General features: G+C 42.8%; 1 protein-coding gene across 1 annotated transcript in view; it reads right to left on the minus strand.

Moving 5' to 3' along the window:
• Positions 1-1,207: 1,207 nt before the first annotated feature.
• Positions 1,208-22,736, minus strand: part of LOC311124905 (aminopeptidase N-like) — a gene marked incomplete at its 5' end in the record, with an annotated part of 75,983 nt that continues 54,454 nt past the window's right edge. Inside the window, 4 exons of the mRNA XM_084199002.1 lie at positions 1,208-1,473; positions 1,783-1,864; positions 2,860-3,000; positions 10,189-10,356. Of these exons, the coding sequence (XP_084055128.1) occupies positions 1,321-1,473; positions 1,783-1,864; positions 2,860-3,000; positions 10,189-10,356 (544 nt within the window). The 3' untranslated portion in view covers positions 1,208-1,320. The remainder of the gene's footprint in view (positions 1,474-1,782; positions 1,865-2,859; positions 3,001-10,188; positions 10,357-22,736) is intronic.

A 22,736-nucleotide genomic window follows, 5' to 3' on the forward strand; every position in this document is an offset into this window, starting at 1 on the left:
AAAGTCATTGTTTTGCCATTCTGATGGAGCAGATGAAGCCATGCCTATCAGCTGTTGGTCCCTGACTGATGAGGAAGGTAGTGAACTGAAGGAGAGGAGAGGAGAGGTATTGGTCCCTGGCAGATGGGGAAGGTTGTACAAACTGAAGAAGAGGAGAGGAGAGCTTGTTTGTCTTCCTCTCTCCTCTCTCCTCTCTCCTCCTCTCCTCTCTCCTCTCTCCTCCTCTCCTCTCTCCTCCTCTCCTCTCCTCTCTCCTCCTGTCTTGTATAGTTCTTCTTTAAAGACTGATTATAGAGCTGAACCTGTCTGACTTCACACTCTCTCCTCTCCTCTCCTCTCCTCTCCTCTCCTCTCCTCTCCTCTCCTCTCCTCTCCTCTCCTCTCCTCTCCTCTCCTCTCCTCTCCTCTCCTCTCCTCTCCTCTCCTCTCCTCTCTCCTCTCCTCTCCTCTCCTCTCCTCTCCTCTCCTCTCCTCTCCTCTCCTCTCCTCTCCTCTCCTCTCCTCTCCTCTCCTCTCCTCTCCTCTCCTCTCCTCTCCTCTCCTCTCCTCTCCTCTCCTCTCCTCTCCTCTCCTCTCCTCTCTCCTCTCTCCTCCTCTCTCTTCTCCTCCTCCCCTCCTCTCTAATCCTCTCCTCTTCTCCCCTGCCCATTCCTCCTCTCCTCCTCTCCAATCCTCCCCTGCCCTCTCATCCTCTCATCCTCTCTCCTCCCTGCCCTCCTCTCCTCCTGTCCTACCCGGCCCTCTCATCCCCAGCTCTCCTCCCCTCCCCTCTTCTCCTCCCATACCCTGTTATCCCCTCCTCTCCTCCCCTGCCCTCTCCTCCTCTACCCTCCTCTCTCCTCTTCTCCTCTAATTCTTCTTTAAAGACTGAACTTGTCTGACTTAACATCCTCTCCTCTCCTCTCCTCTCCTCTCCTCTCCTCTCCTCTCCTCTTCTCTTCTCTTCTCTTCTCTTCTCTTCTCTTCTCTTCTCTTCTCTTCTCTTCTCTTCTCTTCTCTTCTCTTCTCTTCTCTTCTCTTCTCTTCTCTTCTCTTCTCTTCTCCTCTCCTCTCCTCTCCTCTCTCCTCCTCTTCTGTCTTGTCTATTCCGTCTGTAAAGACTGGTTAACCTGTCTGACTTCACACACTCAAATTGCTCTACTTTTTTTTTACACAATACAGTATATTCTAGATATTTTTACAAATGTAAACTTTATTGGTTCTGGGTAAAAATTCTCAGCAAATATTTCAGAAAAATAATTAATTATACATTATGAAACATTAAATACTTGCATTCTCCACATATTAATTTAAACTCCAAACAGAAGTCCACGAAAAAGGTTATGCTGAATTATCAGTGAACCAATTGAAGATGTCTCCCTTGTTCTCTGCGACCCACTTTATGTTGGCTTTGGTTCTCTCCAGGGCCTGGTCCACCGCTAGTGTGGCTGAACCAAAACCCTGCTCTGCATTCTCCTCAATGAACTGCTGCAACTATAGGACCAGAGAATGGACAGGTTATTATGACATTATTAATCTATAGGACCAGAGAATGGACAGGTTATTATGACAGTATTAATCTATAGGACCAGAGAATGGACAGGTTATCATGACAGTATTAATCTATTTCTGAAGGGAGAGCATGTTTGGCTGAGAGTTTCTGTTTCCTAGATTATGACAGTATACACCCTGATAAAGGTATGTTTGACTGAAACATTGTTGAGCAGGAAGCAACTGTGGAAGTCTGGGGTTTGATCATAGTCACACAGAGACACAGAAGCTCTCTAACTGAATGGGCTTTACCTGTTTAAGTTCAAACTCTGAGGAGAAGCGCCTGGTGATGCCTTCAATGAGCCGTGCGAAGGACAACGATCCACCTCCATAACTACAAGATGAGAAGACGTAAATATGGTCAGAATTCAACACATTAAAAAGTCAGTGATTGTGTCCCAAATGGCTCTGACAAAGTCCCAAACCAATTGGCTCCGACAAAGTCCCAAGCCAGTTGGCTCTGACAAAGTCCCAAGCCAGTTGGCTCTGACAAAGTCCCAAGCCAGTTGGCTCCGACAAAGTCCCAAGCCAGTTGGCTCTGACAAAGTCCCAAGCCAGTTGGCTCTGACAAAGTCCCAAGCCAGTTGGCTCCGACAAAGTCCCAAGCCAGTTGGCTCTGACAAAGTCCCAAGCCAGTTGGCTCCGACAAAGTCCCAAGCCAGTTGGCTCCGACAAAGTCCCAAGCCAGTTGGCTCCGACAAAGTCCCAAGCCAGTTGGCTCCGACAAAGTCCCAAGCCAGTTAGCTCCGACAAAGTCCCAAGCCAGTTGGCTCCGACAAAGTCCCAAGCCAGTTGGCTCCGACAAAGTCCCAAGCCAGTTGGCTCCGACAAAGTCCCAAGCCAGTTGGCTCCGACAAAGTCCCAAGCCAGTTGGCTCCGACAAAGTCCCAAGCCAGTTGGCTCCGACAAAGTCCCAAGCCAAAGACTGGCCCACAACATTAACTTATATGGCACTACTTTTGACCAGAGGTAGTGTACTATATAGGGAATAGGGTGCCATTCTCTGGTCTAAAGTAGTGCACTATATAGGGAATAGGGTGCCATTCTCTGGTCTAAAGTAGTGCACTATATAGGGAATAGGGTGCCATTCTCTGGTCTAAAGTAGTGCACTATATAGGGAATAGGGTGCCATTCTCTGGTCTAAAGTAGTGCACTATATAGGGAATAGGGTGCCATTCTCTGGTCTAAAGTAGTGCACTATATAGGGAATAGGGTGCCATTTGGGACGTAACCACTCTGTCATGTAATGAACATAGAATGAATAACTGGCAATACATTACACTGTTCACATTAGAGGGATGCATTAAAGACATGTTGGATCCTACTCACTCATTAAATAAGTGGTCCCAGTTGGCTCTGACGAAGTCCCAAGCCAAAGACTGGCCCACAACATTACCAGCAATGTACACAATGGTGACCGTGGCATCCTGTTTACGAATCCTCTCTGGATCCAGACAGTAGTTCAGATACCTGAAACCCAAAACACACAGATCAGACCCATCCTGAATGATCCTTCAGAACCACATTGATCAAATACTACTATTTGATTCCACTGCATTACTTTTGACCAGAGCCCAACGGGCTCATAGAGCAGTAGTGCAGTCCACAGTATCAGTCAAAAGAGTGGACACACCTACTCAGTCAAGGGTACTGTATATGGACACACCTACTCAGTCAAGGGTACTGTATATGGACACACCTACTCAGTCAAGGGTACTGTATATGTGGACACACCTACTCAGTCAAGGGTACTGTATATGGACACACCTACTCAGTCAAGGGTACTGTATATGGACACACCTACTCAGTCAAGGGTACTGTATATGGACACACCTACTCAGTCAAGGGTACTGTATATGGACACACCTACTCAGTCAAGGGTACTGTATATGTGGACACACCTACTCAGTCAAGGGTACTGTATATGGACACACCTACTCAGTCAAGGGTACTGTATATGGACACACCTACTCAGTCAAGGGTACTGTATATGGACACACCTACTCAGTCAAGGGTACTGTATATGGACACACCTACTCAGTCAAGGGTACTGTATATGGACACACCTACTCAGTCAAGGGTACTGTATATGGACACACCTACTCAGTCAAGGGTACTGTATATGTGGACACACCTACTCAGTCAAGGGTACTGTATATGGACACACCTACTCAGTCAAGGGTACTGTATATGGACACACCTACTCAGTCAAGGGTACTGTATATGGACACACCTACTCAGTCAAGGGTACTGTATATGGACACACCTACTCAGTCAAGGGTACTGTATATGGACACGCCTACTCAGTCAAGGGTACTGTATATGTGGACACACCTACTCAGTCAAGGGTACTGTATATGGACACACCTACTCAGTCAAGGGTACTGTATATGGACACACCTACTCAGTCAAGGGTACTGTATATGGACACACCTACTCAGTCAAGGGTACTGTATATGGACACACCTACTCAGTCAAGGGTACTGTATATGGACACACCTACTCAGTCAAGGGTACTGTATATGGACACACCTACTCAGTCAAGGGTACTGTATATGTGGACACACCTACTCAGTCAAGGGTACTGTATATGGACACACCTACTCAGTCAAGGGTACTGTATATGTGGACACACCTACTCAGTCAAGGGTACTGTATATGGACACACCTACTCAGTCAAGGGTACTGTATATGTGGACACACCTACTCAGTCAAGGGTACTGTATATGGACACACCTACTCAGTCAAGGGTACTGTATATGGACACACCTACTCAGTCAAGGGTACTGTATATGGACACACCTACTCAGTCAAGGGTACTGTATATGGACACACCTACTCAGTCAAGGGTACTGTATATATGGACACACCTACTCAGTCAAGGGTACTGTATATGTGGACACACCTACTCAGTCAAGGGTACTGTATATGTGGACACACCTACGCAGTCAAGGGTACTGTATATGGACACACCTAGTCAGTCAAGGGTACTGTATATATGGACACACCTACTCAGTCAAGGGTACTGTATATGTGGACACACCTACTCAGTCAAGGGTACTGTATATGGACACACCTACTCAGTCAAGGGTACTGTATATGTGGACACACCTACTCAGTCAAGGGTACTGTATATGGACACACCTACTCAGTCAAGGGTACTGTATATGTGGACACACCTACTCAGTCAAGGGTACTGTATATGGACACACCTACTCAGTCAAGGGTACTGTATATGGACACACCTACTCAGTCAAGGGTACTGTATATGGACACACCTACTCAGTCAAGGGTACTGTATATGTGGACACACCTACTCAGTCAAGGGTACTGTATATGGACACACCTACTCAGTCAAGGGTACTGTATATGGACACACCTACTCAGTCAAGGGTACTGTATATGTGGACACGCCTACTCAGTCAAGGGTACTGTATATGGACACACCTACTCAGTCAAGGGTACTGTATATGGACACACCTACTCAGTCAAGGGTACTGTATATGGACACACCTACTCAGTCAAGGGTACTGTATATGGACACACCTACTCAGTCAAGGGTACTGTATATGGACACACCTACTCAGTCAAGGGTACTGTATATATGGACACACCTACTCAGTCAAGGGTACTGTATATGTGGACACACCTACTCAGTCAAGGGTACTGTATATGTGGACACACCTACGCAGTCAAGGGTACTGTATATGGACACACCTAGTCAGTCAAGGGTACTGTATATATGGACACACCTACTCAGTCAAGGGTACTGTATATGTGGACACACCTACTCAGTCAAGGGTACTGTATATGGACACACCTACTCAGTCAAGGGTACTGTATATGTGGACACACCTACTCAGTCAAGGGTACTGTATATGGACACACCTACTCAGTCAAGGGTACTGTATATGTGGACACACCTACTCAGTCAAGGGTACTGTATATGGACACACCTACTCAGTCAAGGGTACTGTATATGGACACACCTACTCAGTCAAGGGTACTGTATATGGACACACCTACTCAGTCAAGGGTACTGTATATGTGGACACACCTACTCAGTCAAGGGTACTGTATATGGACACACCTACTCAGTCAAGGGTACTGTATATGGACACACCTACTCAGTCAAGGGTACTGTATATGTGGACACGCCTACTCAGTCAAGGGTACTGTATATGGACACACCTACTCAGTCAAGGGTACTGTATATGTGACTCGTTTCAGGAAACTAGGCGTCACTGCTTCACAGGAGAGCCATTTGAACGTAAACTTTTTTTTAAAATCAAAATGCGTTTTTTGGCAGAAATGCCTTCTGGAACATGTGAACTTTCATGTGCCTTAATAACATCTGTAAATACGAATAATATTGTTAAATTACGAGCCTAGTTGGTTTAGCCACGGAAAAAAACAGCAACCTTCCCGCTAGCCACGATTGGCTGAGATAATGAGTGGGCTGGACATGCCGAAAGATGAGTTCGGATTGGTCTGCCATGTAGCCCGCTTCTGTCTATTTGAGCTGGTCAGTATGTGTAGGTAATCCTGTCTAATGCAGCTTTTCTTGAAATACATTGCGTAGTAGAACTGCATAAGTGTTGCTCTCCACTTTCTGGAGGACCGAGTTTTGAAATCAGTGGAATTAGAGTATGATAGCTAAGGAGATGGAGAAAACACCTGTCTCCAGAATACATCTTCAAACTAAGGGCAACCATGGTATCCGTGAGAGAGGGAGAAGCGTCCATCCATGTAAACAGGTAAGATAGTCAAGCTAGCTAAATTTTCAGATATTACACGTTTCTAATTTTGTCAGAAAGTCATTTTCATTTCAAGTTAAAGTGTTAGCTAGCTAATGTTAGCTGGCTGACTCGCTAGCTAACGTTACAGTGGCTTGCGAAAGTATTCACCCCCCTTGGCATTTTTCCTATTTTGTTGTCTTACAACCTGGAATAAAAAATTTAAAAAAGTGTATCATTTGATTTACACAACATGCAAAATAATTTTTTTTGTCAAACAAACAAGAAATAAGACAAAAAAACAGAAAACTTGAGCGTGCATAACTATTCACCCTCCCATAGTCAATACTTTGTAGAGCCACCTTTTGCAGCAATTACAGCTGCAAGCCTCTTGGGGTATTACATTTACATTTTAGTCATTTAGCAGACGCTCTTATCCAGAGCGACTTACAGTTATGAATACATATCTTTTTTTTTTATACTGGCACCCGTGGGAATCGAACCCACAACCCTGGCGTTGCAAACGCCATGCTCTATCAACTGAGCTACATCCCTGCCGGCCATTCCCTCCCCTACCCTGGACGACGCTGGGCCAATTGTGCGCCGCCCATGAGTCTCCCGGTCGCGGCCAGCTGCGACAGAGCCTGGATTCGAACCAGGATCTCTAGTGGCACAGTTAGCACTGCGATGCAGTGCCTTAGACCACTGCGCCACTCAGGGTATGTCTCTATAAGCTTGGCACATCTAGCCACTGGGATTTCTGCCCATTCTTCAAGGCAAAACTGCTCCAGCTCCTTCAAGTTGGATGGATTCCACTGGTGTACAGCAATCTTTAAGTCACACCACACATTCTCAATTAGATTGAGGTCTGGGCTTTGACTAGGCCATTCCAAGACATTTAAATGTTTTGCCTTAAACCACTCAAGTGTTGCTTTAGCAGTATGCTTAGGGTCATTGTCCTGCTGGAGGGTGAACCTCCGTCCCAGTCTCAAATCTCTGGAAGACTGAAACAGGTTTCCCTCAATAATTTCCCTGTATTTAGCGCCATCCATCATTCCTTCAATTCTGACCAGTTTCCCAGTCCCTGCCGATGAAAAACTGTGGGGATGGTGTTCTCGGAGTTGATGAGAGGTGTTGGGTTTGCAGCAGGCATAGCGTTTTCCTTGATGACCCAAAAACTCAATTTTAGTCTCATCTGACCAGAGTACCATCTGACCAGTCTCCCACATGCCTTTTGGCGAACACCAAACGTGTTTGCTTATTTATTTCTTTAAGCAATGGCTTTTTTCCGGTCACTCTTCCGTAAAGCCCAGCTCTGTGGAGTGTACGGCTTAAAGTAGTCCTATGGACAGATTCTCCAATCTCTGCTGTGGAGCTTTGCAGCTCCTTCAGGGTTATCTTTGGTCTCTTTATTGCCTCTCTGATTAATGCCCTCCTTGCCTGGTCCGTGAGTTTTGGTGGGTGGCCCTCTCTTGGCAGGTTTGTTGTGGTGCCATATTCTTTCATTTTATAATGGATTTAATGGTGCTCCGTGGGATATTAAACATTTTGGATATTTTTTTATAACCCAACCCTGATCTGTACTTCTCCACAACTTTGTCCCTGACCTGTTTGGAGAGCTCCTTGGTCTTCATGGTGCCGCTTGCTTGGTGGTGCCCCTTGCTTAGTGGTGTTGCAGACTCTGGGGCCTTTCAGAACAGGTGTATATATACTGAGATCATGTGACAGATCATGTGACACTTAGATTGCACACAGGTGGACTATATTTAACTAATTATGTGACTTCTGAAGGTAATTGGTTGCACCAGATCTTATTTAGGGGCTTCATAGCAAAGGGGGTGAATACATATGCACAGACCACTTTTCCATAAGTTATTTTTTTCATTTCACTTCACCAATTTGGACTATTTTGTGTATGTCCATTACATGAAATCCAAATAAAAATCAATTTAAATTACAGGTTGTAATGCAACAAAATAGGAAAAACGCCAAGGGGGATGAATACTTTTGCAAGGCACTGTACGTGTATGATCTGTGTAGTAATATTATTCTTATCTCAGAGCCATTTGCTTTCCTAGTTATAGCCTAATGTTAGCTAGCTAAGATTGAACCTGGTTGGTTAGCTACCTGTAGATTCATGCAGGGTAGTAACGTCATCAGTTGGAATTATGGTTAATTGTTCAGCTAGCTAGCTACATGTCTTAACAAAAGACTCCACTATGCAAGTATCCATTTTAATAGGGCGAGTAAAATGGTCAGAGTGAGCTGTTCTCTCATTTGTGTCTGGAATTAGCTAGCAAGCTAGCCAACCTTAGCCAGTTAGCTTGGGTGCTTGACTGCTGTTGTTAGGTCAGCTAGCTAACGTTACGTGTATGATCTGTGTAGTAATATTGTTCGTATCTCAGAACCATTTGCTTTGCTAGTTATAGCCTAATGTTAGCTAGCTAACATTGAACCTGGTTGGTTAGCTACCTGTAGATTCATGGAGGGTAGTAACGTCATGAGTTGGGATTATTGTTCATTGTTTAGCTAGCTAGCTACATGTCTAAACAAAAGACTCCACTATGTTGGAATTCTGGTTCATTGTTTAGCTAGCTAGCTACATGTCTAAACAAAAGACTCCACAACTTTCAAAGCAGAATTACGTTCCCATTGTTCCTCAACTGTAGTGTATGATATACCATTTTTTAGCTCTGAGTCTCTACTTTTATCCAATGTAAAAAACACCATTTCAAATGTTGCTACATAAGACCGAATCGAGCCGGTCAGTCATATATAAGGATAGGGTTTCATTTGGGACAGTCTGGGTCCTCCTGACCTGTTCAGTAACCAGGGAACCCTGGTGCAGGCCAGACGTTCTCCTCACCTGTTCAGTAACCAGGGAACCCTGGTGCAGGCCAGACGTTCTCCTCACCTGTTCAGTAACCAGGGAACCCTGGTGCAGGCCAGACGTTCTCCTCACCTGTTCAGTAACCAGGGAACCCTGGTGCAGGCCAGACGTTCTCCTCACCTGTTCAGTAACCAGGGAACCCTGGTGCAGGCCAGACGTTCTCCTCACCTGTTCAGTAACCAGGGAACCCTGGTGCAGGCCAGACGTTCTCCTCACCTGTTCAGTAACCAGGGAACCCTGGTGCAGGCCAGACGTTCTCCTCACCTGTTCAGTAACCAGGGAACCCTGGTGCAGGCCAGACGTTCTCCTCACCTGTTCAGTAACCAGGGAACCCTAGTGCAGGCCAGACGTTCTCCTCACCTGTTCAGTAACCAGGGAACCCTAGTGCAGGCCAGACGTTCTCCTCACCTGTTCAGTAACCAGGAAACCCTGGTGCAGGCCAGACGTTCTCCTCACCTGTTCAGTAAACAGGGAACCCTAGTGCAGGCCAGACGTTCTCCTCACCTGTTCAGTAACCAGGGAACCCTAGTGCAGGCCAGACGTTCTCCTCACCTGTTCAGTAACCAGGGAACCCTGGTGCAGGCCAGACATTCTCCTCACCTGTTCAGTAACCAGGGAACCCTGGTGCAGGCCAGACGTTCTCCTCACCTGTTCAGTAACCAGGGAACCCTGGTGCAGGCCAGACGTTCTCCTCACCTGTTCAGTAACCAGGGAACCCTGGTGCAGGCCAGACGTTCTCCTCACCTGTTCAGTAACCAGGGAACCCTAGTGCAGGCCAGACGTTCTCCTCACCTGTTCAGTAACCAGGGAACCCTGGTGCAGGACAGTCGTTCTCCTCACCTGTTCAGTAACCAGGGAACCCTGGTGCAGGCCAGACGTTCTCCTCACCTGTTCAGTAACCAGGGAACCCTAGTGCAGGCCAGACGTTCTCCTCACCTGTTCAGTAACCAGGGAACCCTAGTGCAGGCCAGACGTTCTCCTCACCTGTTCAGTAACCAGGGAACCCTGGTGCAGGCCAGACGTTCTCCTCACCTGTTCAGTAACCAGGGAACCCTGGTGCAGGCCAGGGCATACATCAGCTTGTCAGCCTCAGAAGCGATGGAAGCCTCTTTGTACATCCTCCAGGCGAAGTCCCACTCCTCCACCCCTCCTGCTGCAATGGCACTGCAGTACACCGTCTGCCTCAGGTTGGGGTGAATCCTGGACAATACAATGGAAAGGTGATCATCACATCAGCTAATCAAAGGCCAGAGTCAAGATGAAAATAACAGTCATCAACACTAGGGTTGGGATCAATAACAGTCATCAACACTAGGGTTGGGATCAATAACAGTCATCAACACTAGGGTTAGGATCAATAACAGTCATCAACACTAGGGTTAGGATCAATAACAGACTTCAACACTAGGGTTGGGATCAATAACAGTCATCAACACTAGGGTTGGGCTCAATAACAGTCATCAACACTAGGGTTGGGCTCAATAACAGTCATCAACACTAGGGTTGGGAATCATTAACAGACTTCAACACTAGGGTTGGGCTCAATAACAGCCATCAACACTAGGGTTGGGATCAAGAAGAGTCTTCAACACTAGGGTTAGGAATCATTAACAGTCTTCAACACTAGGGTTGGGAATCATTAACAGTCTTCAACACTAGGGTTGATATCAACAACAGTCATCAACACTAGGGTTGGGAATCATTAACAGTCTTCAACACTAGGGTTGAGATCAACAACAGTCATCAACACTAGGGTTAGGAATCATTAACAGTCTTCAACACCAGGGTTGAGATTAACAACAGTCACCAACACTAGGGTTAGAAATCATTAACAGACTTCAACACTAGGGTTGAGATCAATAACAGTCATCAACACTAGGGTTAGGAATCATTAACAGTCTTCAACACTAGGGTTGGGAATCATTAACAGTCTTCAACACTAGGGTTGAGATCAACAACAGTCATCAACACTAGGGTTAGGAATAATTAACAGTCTTCAACACCAGGGTTGAGATTAACAAAAGTATTCAACACTAGGGTTAGACATCATTAACAGACTTCAACACTAGGGTTGGGATCAATAACAGTCCTCAACACTAGGGTTAGGAATCATTAACAGGCTTCAACACTAGGGTTGGGATCAATAACAGTCATCAAAACTAGGGTTGAGATCAAGAACAGTCATCAGCACTAGGGTTGAGCAACACTAGGGTTGAGATCAATAACAGTAATCAACACTAGGGTTAGGAATCATTAACAGTCTTCAACACTATGGTTAGGAATCATTAACAGTCTTCAACACTAAGGTTAGGAATCATTAACAGTCTTCAACACTAGGGTTGAGATCAACAACAGTCATCAACACCAGGGTTAGGAATAATTAACAGTCTTCAACAATAGGGTTGGGATCAATAACAGTCTTCAACACTAGGGTTAGGAATCATTAACAGTCTTCAACACTAGGGTTGGGATCAATAACAGTCATCAACACTAGGGTTAGGAATCATTAACAGTCTTCAACACTAGGGTTAGGAATCATTAACAGTCTTCAACACTAGGGTTGGGATCAAGAACAGTCTTCAACACTAGGGTTAGGAATCATTAACAGTCTTCAACACTAGGGTTGGGATCAATAACAGTCATCAACACTAGGCTTAGGAATCATTAACAGTCTTCAACACTAGGGTTGAGATCAACAACAGTCATCAACATTAGGGTTAGGAATCATTAACAGACTTCAACACCAGGGTTGAGATTAACAACAGTCATCAACACTAGGGTTAGAAATCATTAACAGACTTCAACACTAGGGTTGGGATCAATAACAGTCTTCAACACTAGGGTTAGGAATCATTAACAGTCTTCAACACTATGGTTAGGAATCATTAACAGTCTTCAACACTAAGGTTAGGAATCATTAACAGTCTTCAACACTAGGGTTGAGATCAACAACAGTCATCAACACCAGGGTTAGGAATAATTAACAGTCTTCAACAATAGGGTTGGGATCAATAACAGTCTTCAACACTAGGGTTAGGAATCATTAACAGTCTTCAACACTAGGGTTGGGATCAATAACAGTCATCAACACTAGGGTTAGGAATCATTAACAGTCTTCAACACTAGGGTTAGGAATCATTAACAGTCTTCAACACTAGGGTTGGGATCAAGAACAGTCTTCAACACTAGGGTTAGGAATCATTAACAGTCTTCAACACTAGGGTTGGGATCAATAACAGTCATCAACACTAGGCTTAGGAATCATTAACAGTCTTCAACACTAGGGTTGAGATCAACAACAGTCATCAACACTAGGCTTAGGAATCATTAACAGTCTTCAACACTAGGGTTGAGATCAACAACAGTCATCAACATTAGGGTTAGGAATCATTAACAGACTTCAACACCAGGGTTGAGATTAACAACAGTCATCAACACTAGGGTTAGAAATCATTAACAGACTTCAACACTAGGGTTGGGATCAATAACAGTCTTCAACACTAGGGTTAGGAATCATTAACAGTCTTCAACACTAGGGTTGGGATCAATAACAGTCATCAACACTAGGGTTAGGAATCATTAACAGTCTTCAACACTAGGGTTAGAAATCATTAACAGTCTTCAACACTAGGGTTGAGATCAACAACAGTCATCAACCCTAGGGTTAGGAATTATTAACAGTCTTCAACACTAGGGTTGGGATCAATAACAGTCTTCAACACTAGGGTTGGGATCAATAACAGTCATCAACACTAGGGTTAGGAATCATTAACAGTCTTCAACACTAGGGTTAGGAATCATTAACAGACTTCAACACTAGGGTTGGGATCAAGAACAGTCATCAATACTAGGGTTGGGATCAAGAACAGTCATCAGCACTAGGGTTGAGCAACACTAGGGTTGAGATCAATAACAGTAATCAACACTAGGGTTAGGAATCATTAACAGTCTTCAACACTAGGGTTGAGATCAACAACAGTCTTCAACACTAGGGTTAGGAATCATTAACAGTCTTCAACACTAGGGTTGGGATCAATAACAGTCATCAACACTAGGGTTAGGAATCATTAACAGTCTTCAACACTAGGGTTAGAAATCATTAACAGACTTCAACACTAGGGTTGAGATCAACAACAGTCATCAACACTAGGGTTAGGAATCATTAACAGGCTTCAACACTAGGGTTGGGATCAATAACAGTCATCAAAACTAGGGTTGAGATCAAGAACAGTCATCAGCACTAGGGTTGAGCAACACTAGGGTTGAGATCAATAACAGTAATCAACACTAGGGTTAGGAATCATTAACAGTCTTCAACACTATGGTTAGGAATCATTAACAGTCTTCAACACTAAGGTTAGGAATCATTAACAGTCTTCAACACTAGGGTTGAGATCAACAACAGTCATCAACACCAGGGTTAGGAATAATTAACAGTCTTCAACAATAGGGTTGGGATCAATAACAGTCTTCAACACTAGGGTTAGGAATCATTAACAGTCTTCAACACTAGGGTTGGGATCAATAACAGTCATCAACACTAGGGTTAGGAATCATTAACAGTCTTCAACACTAGGGTTAGGAATCATTAACAGTCTTCAACACTAGGGTTGGGATCAAGAACAGTCTTCAACACTAGGGTTAGGAATCATTAACAGTCTTCAACACTAGGGTTGGGATCAATAACAGTCATCAACACTAGGCTTAGGAATCATTAACAGTCTTCAACACTAGGGTTGAGATCAACAACAGTCATCAACATTAGGGTTAGGAATCATTAACAGACTTCAACACCAGGGTTGAGATTAACAACAGTCATCAACACTAGGGTTAGAAATCATTAACAGACTTCAACACTAGGGTTGGGATCAATAACAGTCTTCAACACTAGGGTTAGGAATCATTAACAGTCTTCAACACTAGGGTTGGGATCAATAACAGTCATCAACACTAGGGTTAGGAATCATTAACAGTCTTCAACACTAGGGTTAGAAATCATTAACAGTCTTCAACACTAGGGTTGAGATCAACAACAGTCATCAACCCTAGGGTTAGGAATTATTAACAGTCTTCAACACTAGGGTTGGGATCAATAACAGTCTTCAACACTAGGGTTGGGATCAATAACAGTCATCAACACTAGGGTTAGGAATCATTAACAGTCTTCAACACTAGGGTTAGGAATCATTAACAGACTTCAACACTAGGGTTGGGATCAAGAACAGTCATCAATACTAGGGTTGGGATCAAGAACAGTCATCAGCACTAGGGTTGAGCAACACTAGGGTTGAGATCAATAACAGTAATCAACACTAGGGTTAGGAATCATTAACAGTCTTCAACACTAGGGTTGAGATCAACAACAGTCTTCAACACTAGGGTTAGGAATCATTAACAGTCTTCAACACTAGGGTTGGGATCAATAACAGTCATCAACACTAGGGTTAGGAATCATTAACAGTCTTCAACACTAGGGTTAGGAATCATTAACAGGCTTCAACACTAGGGTTGGGATCAAGAACAGTCATCAACACTAGGGTTGGGATCAAGAACAGTCTTCAACACTAGGGTTGAGATCAATAACAGTCATCAACACTAGGGTTGGGATCAATAACAGTCTTCAACAATAGGGTTAGGAATCATTAACAGTCTTCAACACTAGGCTTAGGAATCATTAACAGTCTTCAACAATAGGGTTAGGAATCATTAACAGTCTTCAACACTAGGCTTAGGAATCATTAACAGTCTTCAACACTAGGGTTAGGAATCAATAACAGTCATCAACACTAGGGTTGGGATCAAGAACAGTCATCAACACTAGGGTTAGGATCAATAACAGACTTCAACACTAGGGTTGGGATCAATAACAGTCATCAACACTAGGGTTGGGCTCAATAACAGTCATCAACACTAGGGTTGGGCTCAATAACAGTCATCAACACTAGGGTTGGGAATCATTAACAGACTTCAACACTAGGGTTGGGCTCAATAACAGCCATCAACACTAGGGTTGGGATCAAGAAGAGTCTTCAACACTAGGGTTAGGAATCATTAACAGTCTTCAACACTAGGGTTGGGAATCATTAACAGTCTTCAACACTAGGGTTGATATCAACAACAGTCATCAACACTAGGGTTGGGAATCATTAACAGTCTTCAACACTAGGGTTGAGATCAACAACAGTCATCAACACTAGGGTTAGGAATCATTAACAGTCTTCAACACCAGGGTTGAGATTAACAACAGTCACCAACACTAGGGTTAGAAATCATTAACAGACTTCAACACTAGGGTTGAGATCAATAACAGTCATCAACACTAGGGTTAGGAATCATTAACAGTCTTCAACACTAGGGTTGGGAATCATTAACAGTCTTCAACACTAGGGTTGAGATCAACAACAGTCATCAACACTAGGGTTAGGAATAATTAACAGTCTTCAACACCAGGGTTGAGATTAACAAAAGTATTCAACACTAGGGTTAGACATCATTAACAGACTTCAACACTAGGGTTGGGATCAATAACAGTCCTCAACACTAGGGTTAGGAATCATTAACAGGCTTCAACACTAGGGTTGGGATCAATAACAGTCATCAAAACTAGGGTTGAGATCAAGAACAGTCATCAGCACTAGGGTTGAGCAACACTAGGGTTGAGATCAATAACAGTAATCAACACTAGGGTTAGGAATCATTAACAGTCTTCAACACTATGGTTAGGAATCATTAACAGTCTTCAACACTAAGGTTAGGAATCATTAACAGTCTTCAACACTAGGGTTGAGATCAACAACAGTCATCAACACCAGGGTTAGGAATAATTAACAGTCTTCAACAATAGGGTTGGGATCAATAACAGTCTTCAACACTAGGGTTAGGAATCATTAACAGTCTTCAACACTAGGGTTGGGATCAATAACAGTCATCAACACTAGGGTTAGGAATCATTAACAGTCTTCAACACTAGGGTTAGGAATCATTAACAGTCTTCAACACTAGGGTTGGGATCAAGAACAGTCTTCAACACTAGGGTTAGGAATCATTAACAGTCTTCAACACTAGGGTTGGGATCAATAACAGTCATCAACACTAGGCTTAGGAATCATAAACAGTCTTCAACACTAGGGTTGAGATCAACAACAGTCATCAACATTAGGGTTAGGAATCATTAACAGACTTCAACACCAGGGTTGAGATTAACAACAGTCATCAACACTAGGGTTAGAAATCATTAACAGACTTCAACACTAGGGTTGGGATCAATAACAGTCTTCAACACTAGGGTTAGGAATCATTAACAGTCTTCAACACTAGGGTTGGGATCAATAACAGTCATCAACACTAGGGTTAGGAATCATTAACAGTCTTCAACACTAGGGTTAGAAATCATTAACAGTCTTCAACACTAGGGTTGAGATCAACAACAGTCATCAACCCTAGGGTTAGGAATTATTAACAGTCTTCAACACTAGGGTTGGGATCAATAACAGTCTTCAACACTAGGGTTGGGATCAATAACAGTCATCAACACTAGGGTTAGGAATCATTAACAGTCTTCAACACTAGGGTTAGGAATCATTAACAGACTTCAACACTAGGGTTGGGATCAAGAACAGTCATCAATACTAGGGTTGGGATCAAGAACAGTCATCAGCACTAGGGTTGAGCAACACTAGGGTTGAGATCAATAACAGTAATCAACACTAGGGTTAGGAATCATTAACAGTCTTCAACACTAGGGTTGAGATCAACAACAGTCTTCAACACTAGGGTTAGGAATCATTAACAGTCTTCAACACTAGGATTGGGATCAATAACAGTCATCAACACTAGGGTTAGGAATCATTAACAGTCTTCAACACTAGGGTTAGGAATCATTAACAGGCTTCAACACTAGGGTTGGGATCAAGAACAGTCATCAACACTAGGGTTGGGATCAAGAACAGTCTTCAACACTAGGGTTGAGATCAATAACAGTCATCAACACTAGGGTTGGGATCAATAACAGTCTTCAACAATAGGGTTAGGAATCATTAACAGTCTTCAACACTAGGCTTAGGAATCATTAACAGTCTTCAACAATAGGGTTAGGAATCATTAACAGTCTTCAACACTAGGCTTAGGAATCATTAACAGTCTTCAACACTAGGGTTAGGAATCAATAACAGTCATCAACACTAGGGTTGGGATCAAGAACAGTCATCAACACTAGGGTTAGGATCAATAACAGACTTCAACACTAGGGTTGGGATCAATAACAGTCATCAACACTAGGGTTGGGCTCAATAACAGTCATCAACACTAGGGTTGGGCTCAATAACAGTCATCAACACTAGGGTTGGGAATCATTAACAGACTTCAACACTAGGGTTGGGCTCAATAACAGCCATCAACACTAGGGTTGGGATCAAGAAGAGTCTTCAACACTAGGGTTAGGAATCATTAACAGTCTTCAACACTAGGGTTGGGAATCATTAACAGTCTTCAACACTAGGGTTGATATCAACAACAGTCATCAACACTAGGGTTGGGAATCATTAACAGTCTTCAACACTAGGGTTGAGATCAACAACAGTCATCAACACTAGGGTTAGGAATCATTAACAGTCTTCAACACCAGGGTTGAGATTAACAACAGTCACCAACACTAGGGTTAGAAATCATTAACAGACTTCAACACTAGGGTTGAGATCAATAACAGTCATCAACACTAGGGTTAGGAATCATTAACAGTCTTCAACACTAGGGTTGGGAATCATTAACAGTCTTCAACACTAGGGTTGAGATCAACAACAGTCATCAACACTAGGGTTAGGAATAATTAACAGTCTTCAACACCAGGGTTGAGATTAACAAAAGTATTCAACACTAGGGTTAGACATCATTAACAGACTTCAACACTAGGGTTGGGATCAATAACAGTCCTCAACACTAGGGTTAGGAATCATTAACAGGCTTCAACACTAGGGTTGGGATCAATAACAGTCATCAAAACTAGGGTTGAGATCAAGAACAGTCATCAGCACTAGGGTTGAGCAACACTAGGGTTGAGATCAATAACAGTAATCAACACTAGGGTTAGGAATCATTAACAGTCTTCAACACTATGGTTAGGAATCATTAACAGTCTTCAACACTAAGGTTAGGAATCATTAACAGTCTTCAACACTAGGGTTGAGATCAACAACAGTCATCAACACCAGGGTTAGGAATAATTAACAGTCTTCAACAATAGGGTTGGGATCAATAACAGTCTTCAACACTAGGGTTAGGAATCATTAACAGTCTTCAACACTAGGGTTGGGATCAATAACAGTCATCAACACTAGGGTTAGGAATCATTAACAGTCTTCAACACTAGGGTTAGGAATCATTAACAGTCTTCAACACTAGGGTTGGGATCAAGAACAGTCTTCAACACTAGGGTTAGGAATCATTAACAGTCTTCAACACTAGGGTTGGGATCAATAACAGTCATCAACACTAGGCTTAGGAATCATTAACAGTCTTCAACACTAGGGTTGAGATCAACAACAGTCATCAACATTAGGGTTAGGAATCATTAACAGACTTCAACACCAGGGTTGAGATTAACAACAGTCATCAACACTAGGGTTAGAAATCATTAACAGACTTCAACACTAGGGTTGGGATCAATAACAGTCTTCAACACTAGGGTTAGGAATCATTAACAGTCTTCAACACTAGGGTTGGGATCAATAACAGTCATCAACACTAGGGTTAGGAATCATTAACAGTCTTCAACACTAGGGTTAGGAATCATTAACAGTCTTCAACACTAGGGTTAGGAATCATTAACAGTCTTCAACACTAGGGTTGGGATCAAGAACAGTCTTCAACACTAGGGTTAGGAATCATTAACAGTCTTCAACACTAGGGTTGGGATCAATAACAGTCATCAACACTAGGCTTAGGAATCATTAACAGTCTTCAACACTAGGGTTGAGATCAACAACAGTCATCAACATTAGGGTTAGGAATCATTAACAGACTTCAACACCAGGGTTGAGATTAACAACAGTCATCAACACTAGGGTTAGAAATCATTAACAGACTTCAACACTAGGGTTGGGATCAATAACAGTCTTCAACACTAGGGTTAGGAATCATTAACAGTCTTCAACACTAGGGTTGGGATCAATAACAGTCATCAACACTAGGGTTAGGAATCATTAACAGTCTTCAACACTAGGGTTAGAAATCATTAACAGTCTTCAACACTAGGGTTGAGATCAACAACAGTCATCAACCCTAGGGTTAGGAATTATTAACAGTCTTCAACACTAGGGTTGGGATCAATAACAGTCTTCAACACTAGGGTTGGAATCATTAACAGTCTTCAACACTAGGGTTAGGAATCATTAACAGACTTCAACACTAGGGTTGGGATCAAGAACAGTCATCAATACTAGGGTTGGGATCAAGAACAGTCATCAGCACTAGGGTTGAGCAACACTAGGGTTGAGATCAATAACAGTAATCAACACTAGGGTTAGGAATCATTAACAGTCTTCAACACTAGGGTTGAGATCAACAACAGTCTTCAACACTAGGGTTAGGAATCATTAACAGTCTTCAACACTAGGGTTGGGATCAATAACAGTCATCAACACTAGGGTTAGGAATCATTAACAGTCTTCAACACTAGGGTTAGAAATCATTAACAGACTTCAACACTAGGGTTGAGATCAACAACAGTCATCAACACTAGGGTTAGGAATCATTAACAGGCTTCAACACTAGGGTTGGGATCAATAACAGTCATTAAAACTAGGGTTGAGATCAAGAACAGTCATCAGCACTAGGGTTGAGCAACACTAGGGTTGAGATCAATAACAGTAATCAACACTAGGGTTAGGAATCATTAACAGTCTTCAACACTATGGTTAGGAATCATTAACAGTCTTCAACACTAAGGTTAGGAATCATTAACAGTCTTCAACACTAGGGTTGAGATCAACAACAGTCATCAACACCAGGGTTAGGAATAATTAACAGTCTTCAACAATAGGGTTGGGATCAATAACAGTCTTCAACACTAGGGTTAGGAATCATTAACAGTCTTCAACACTAGGGTTGGGATCAATAACAGTCATCAACACTAGGGTTAGGAATCATTAACAGTCTTCAACACTAGGGTTAGGAATCATTAACAGTCTTCAACACTAGGGTTGGGATCAAGAACAGTCTTCAACACTAGGGTTAGGAATCATTAACAGTCTTCAACACTAGGGTTGGGATCAATAACAGTCATCAACACTAGGCTTAGGAATCATTAACAGTCTTCAACACTAGGGTTGAGATCAACAACAGTCATCAACATTAGGGTTAGGAATCATTAACAGACTTCAACACCAGGGTTGAGATTAACAACAGTCATCAACACTAGGGTTAGAAATCATTAACAGACTTCAACACTAGGGTTGGGATCAATAACAGTCTTCAACACTAGGGTTAGGAATCATTAACAGTCTTCAACACTAGGGTTGGGATCAATAACAGTCATCAACACTAGGGTTAGGAATCATTAACAGTCTTCAACACTAGGGTTAGAAATCATTAACAGTCTTCAACACTAGGGTTGAGATCAACAACAGTCATCAACCCTAGGGTTAGGAATTATTAACAGTCTTCAACACTAGGGTTGGGATCAATAACAGTCTTCAACACTAGGGTTGGGATCAATAACAGTCATCAACACTAGGGTTAGGAATCATTAACAGTCTTCAACACTAGGGTTAGGAATCATTAACAGACTTCAACACTAGGGTTGGGATCAAGAACAGTCATCAATACTAGGGTTGGGATCAAGAACAGTCATCAGCACTAGGGTTGAGCAACACTAGGGTTGAGATCAATAACAGTAATCAACACTAGGGTTAGGAATCATTAACAGTCTTCAACACTAGGGTTGAGATCAACAACAGTCTTCAACACTAGGGTTAGGAATCATTAACAGTCTTCAACACTAGGGTTGGGATCAATAACAGTCATCAACACTAGGGTTAGGAATCATTAACAGTCTTCAACACTAGGGTTAGGAATCATTAACAGGCTTCAACACTAGGGTTGGGATCAAGAACAGTCATCAACACTAGGGTTGGGATCAAGAACAGTCTTCAACACTAGGGTTGAGATCAATAACAGTCATCAACACTAGGGTTGGGATCAATAACAGTCTTCAACAATAGGGTTAGGAATCATTAACAGTCTTCAACACTAGGCTTAGGAATCATTAACAGTCTTCAACAATAGGGTTAGGAATCATTAACAGTCTTCAACACTAGGCTTAGGAATCATTAACAGTCTTCAACACTAGGGTTAGGAATCAATAACAGTCATCAACACTAGGGTTGGGATCAAGAACAGTCATCAACACTAGGGTTGGGATCAACAACAGTCTTCAACACTAGGGTTGAGATCAATAACAGTCATCAACACTAGGGTTGAGATCAACAACAGTCATCAACAATAGGGTTAGGAATCATTAACAGTTTTCAACACTAGGCTTAGGAATCATTAACAGTCTTCAACACTAGGGTTAGGAATCATTAACAGTCATCAGCACTAGGGTTGGGATCAAGAACAGTCATCAACACTAGGGTTGGGATCAACAACAGTCTTCAACACTAGGGTTGAGATCAATAACAGTCATCAACACTAGGGTTAGGAATCATTAACAGTCTTCAACACTAGGGTTGGGATCAATAACAGTCATCAACACTAGGGTTAGGAATCATTAACAGTCTTCATCACTAGGGTTGAGATCAACAACAGTCATCAACACTAGGGTTAGGGATCAATAACAGTCTTCAACACTAGGGTTGGGATCAATAACAGTCATCAACACTAGGGTTAGGAATCATTAACAGTCTTCAACACTAGGTTTAGGAATCATTAACAGTCTTCAACACTAGGGTTGGGATCAATAACAGTCATCAACACTAGGGTTAGGAATCATTAACAGTCTTCAACACTAGGCTTAGGAATCATTAACAGTCTTCAACAATAGGGTTAGGAATCATTAACAGTCTTCAACACTAGGCTTAGGAATCATTAACAGTCTTCAACACTAGGGTTAGGAATCAATAACAGTCATCAACACTAGGGTTGGGATCAAGAACAGTCATCAACACTAGGGTTAGGATCAATAACAGACTTCAACACTAGGGTTGGGATCAATAACAGTCATCAACACTAGGGTTGGGCTCAATAACAGTCATCAACACTAGGGTTGGGCTCAATAACAGTCATCAACACTAGGGTTGGGAATCATTAACAGACTTCAACACTAGGGTTGGGCTCAATAACAGCCATCAACACTAGGGTTGGGATCAAGAAGCGTCTTCAACACTAGGGTTAGGAATCATTAACAGTCTTCAACACTAGGGTTGGGAATCATTAACAGTCTTCAACACTAGGGTTGATATCAACAACAGTCATCAACACTAGGGTTGGGAATCATTAACAGTCTTCAACACTAGGGTTGAGATCAACAACAGTCATCAACACTAGGGTTAGGAATCATTAACAGTCTTCAACACCAGGGTTGAGAT

The sequence above is a fragment of the Coregonus lavaretus genome (genome assembly GCF_964263955.1).
Source record: "Coregonus lavaretus genome assembly, contig: HAP1_SCAFFOLD_284, whole genome shotgun sequence".
Taxonomy (NCBI): Eukaryota; Metazoa; Chordata; class Actinopteri; order Salmoniformes; family Salmonidae; genus Coregonus; species Coregonus lavaretus.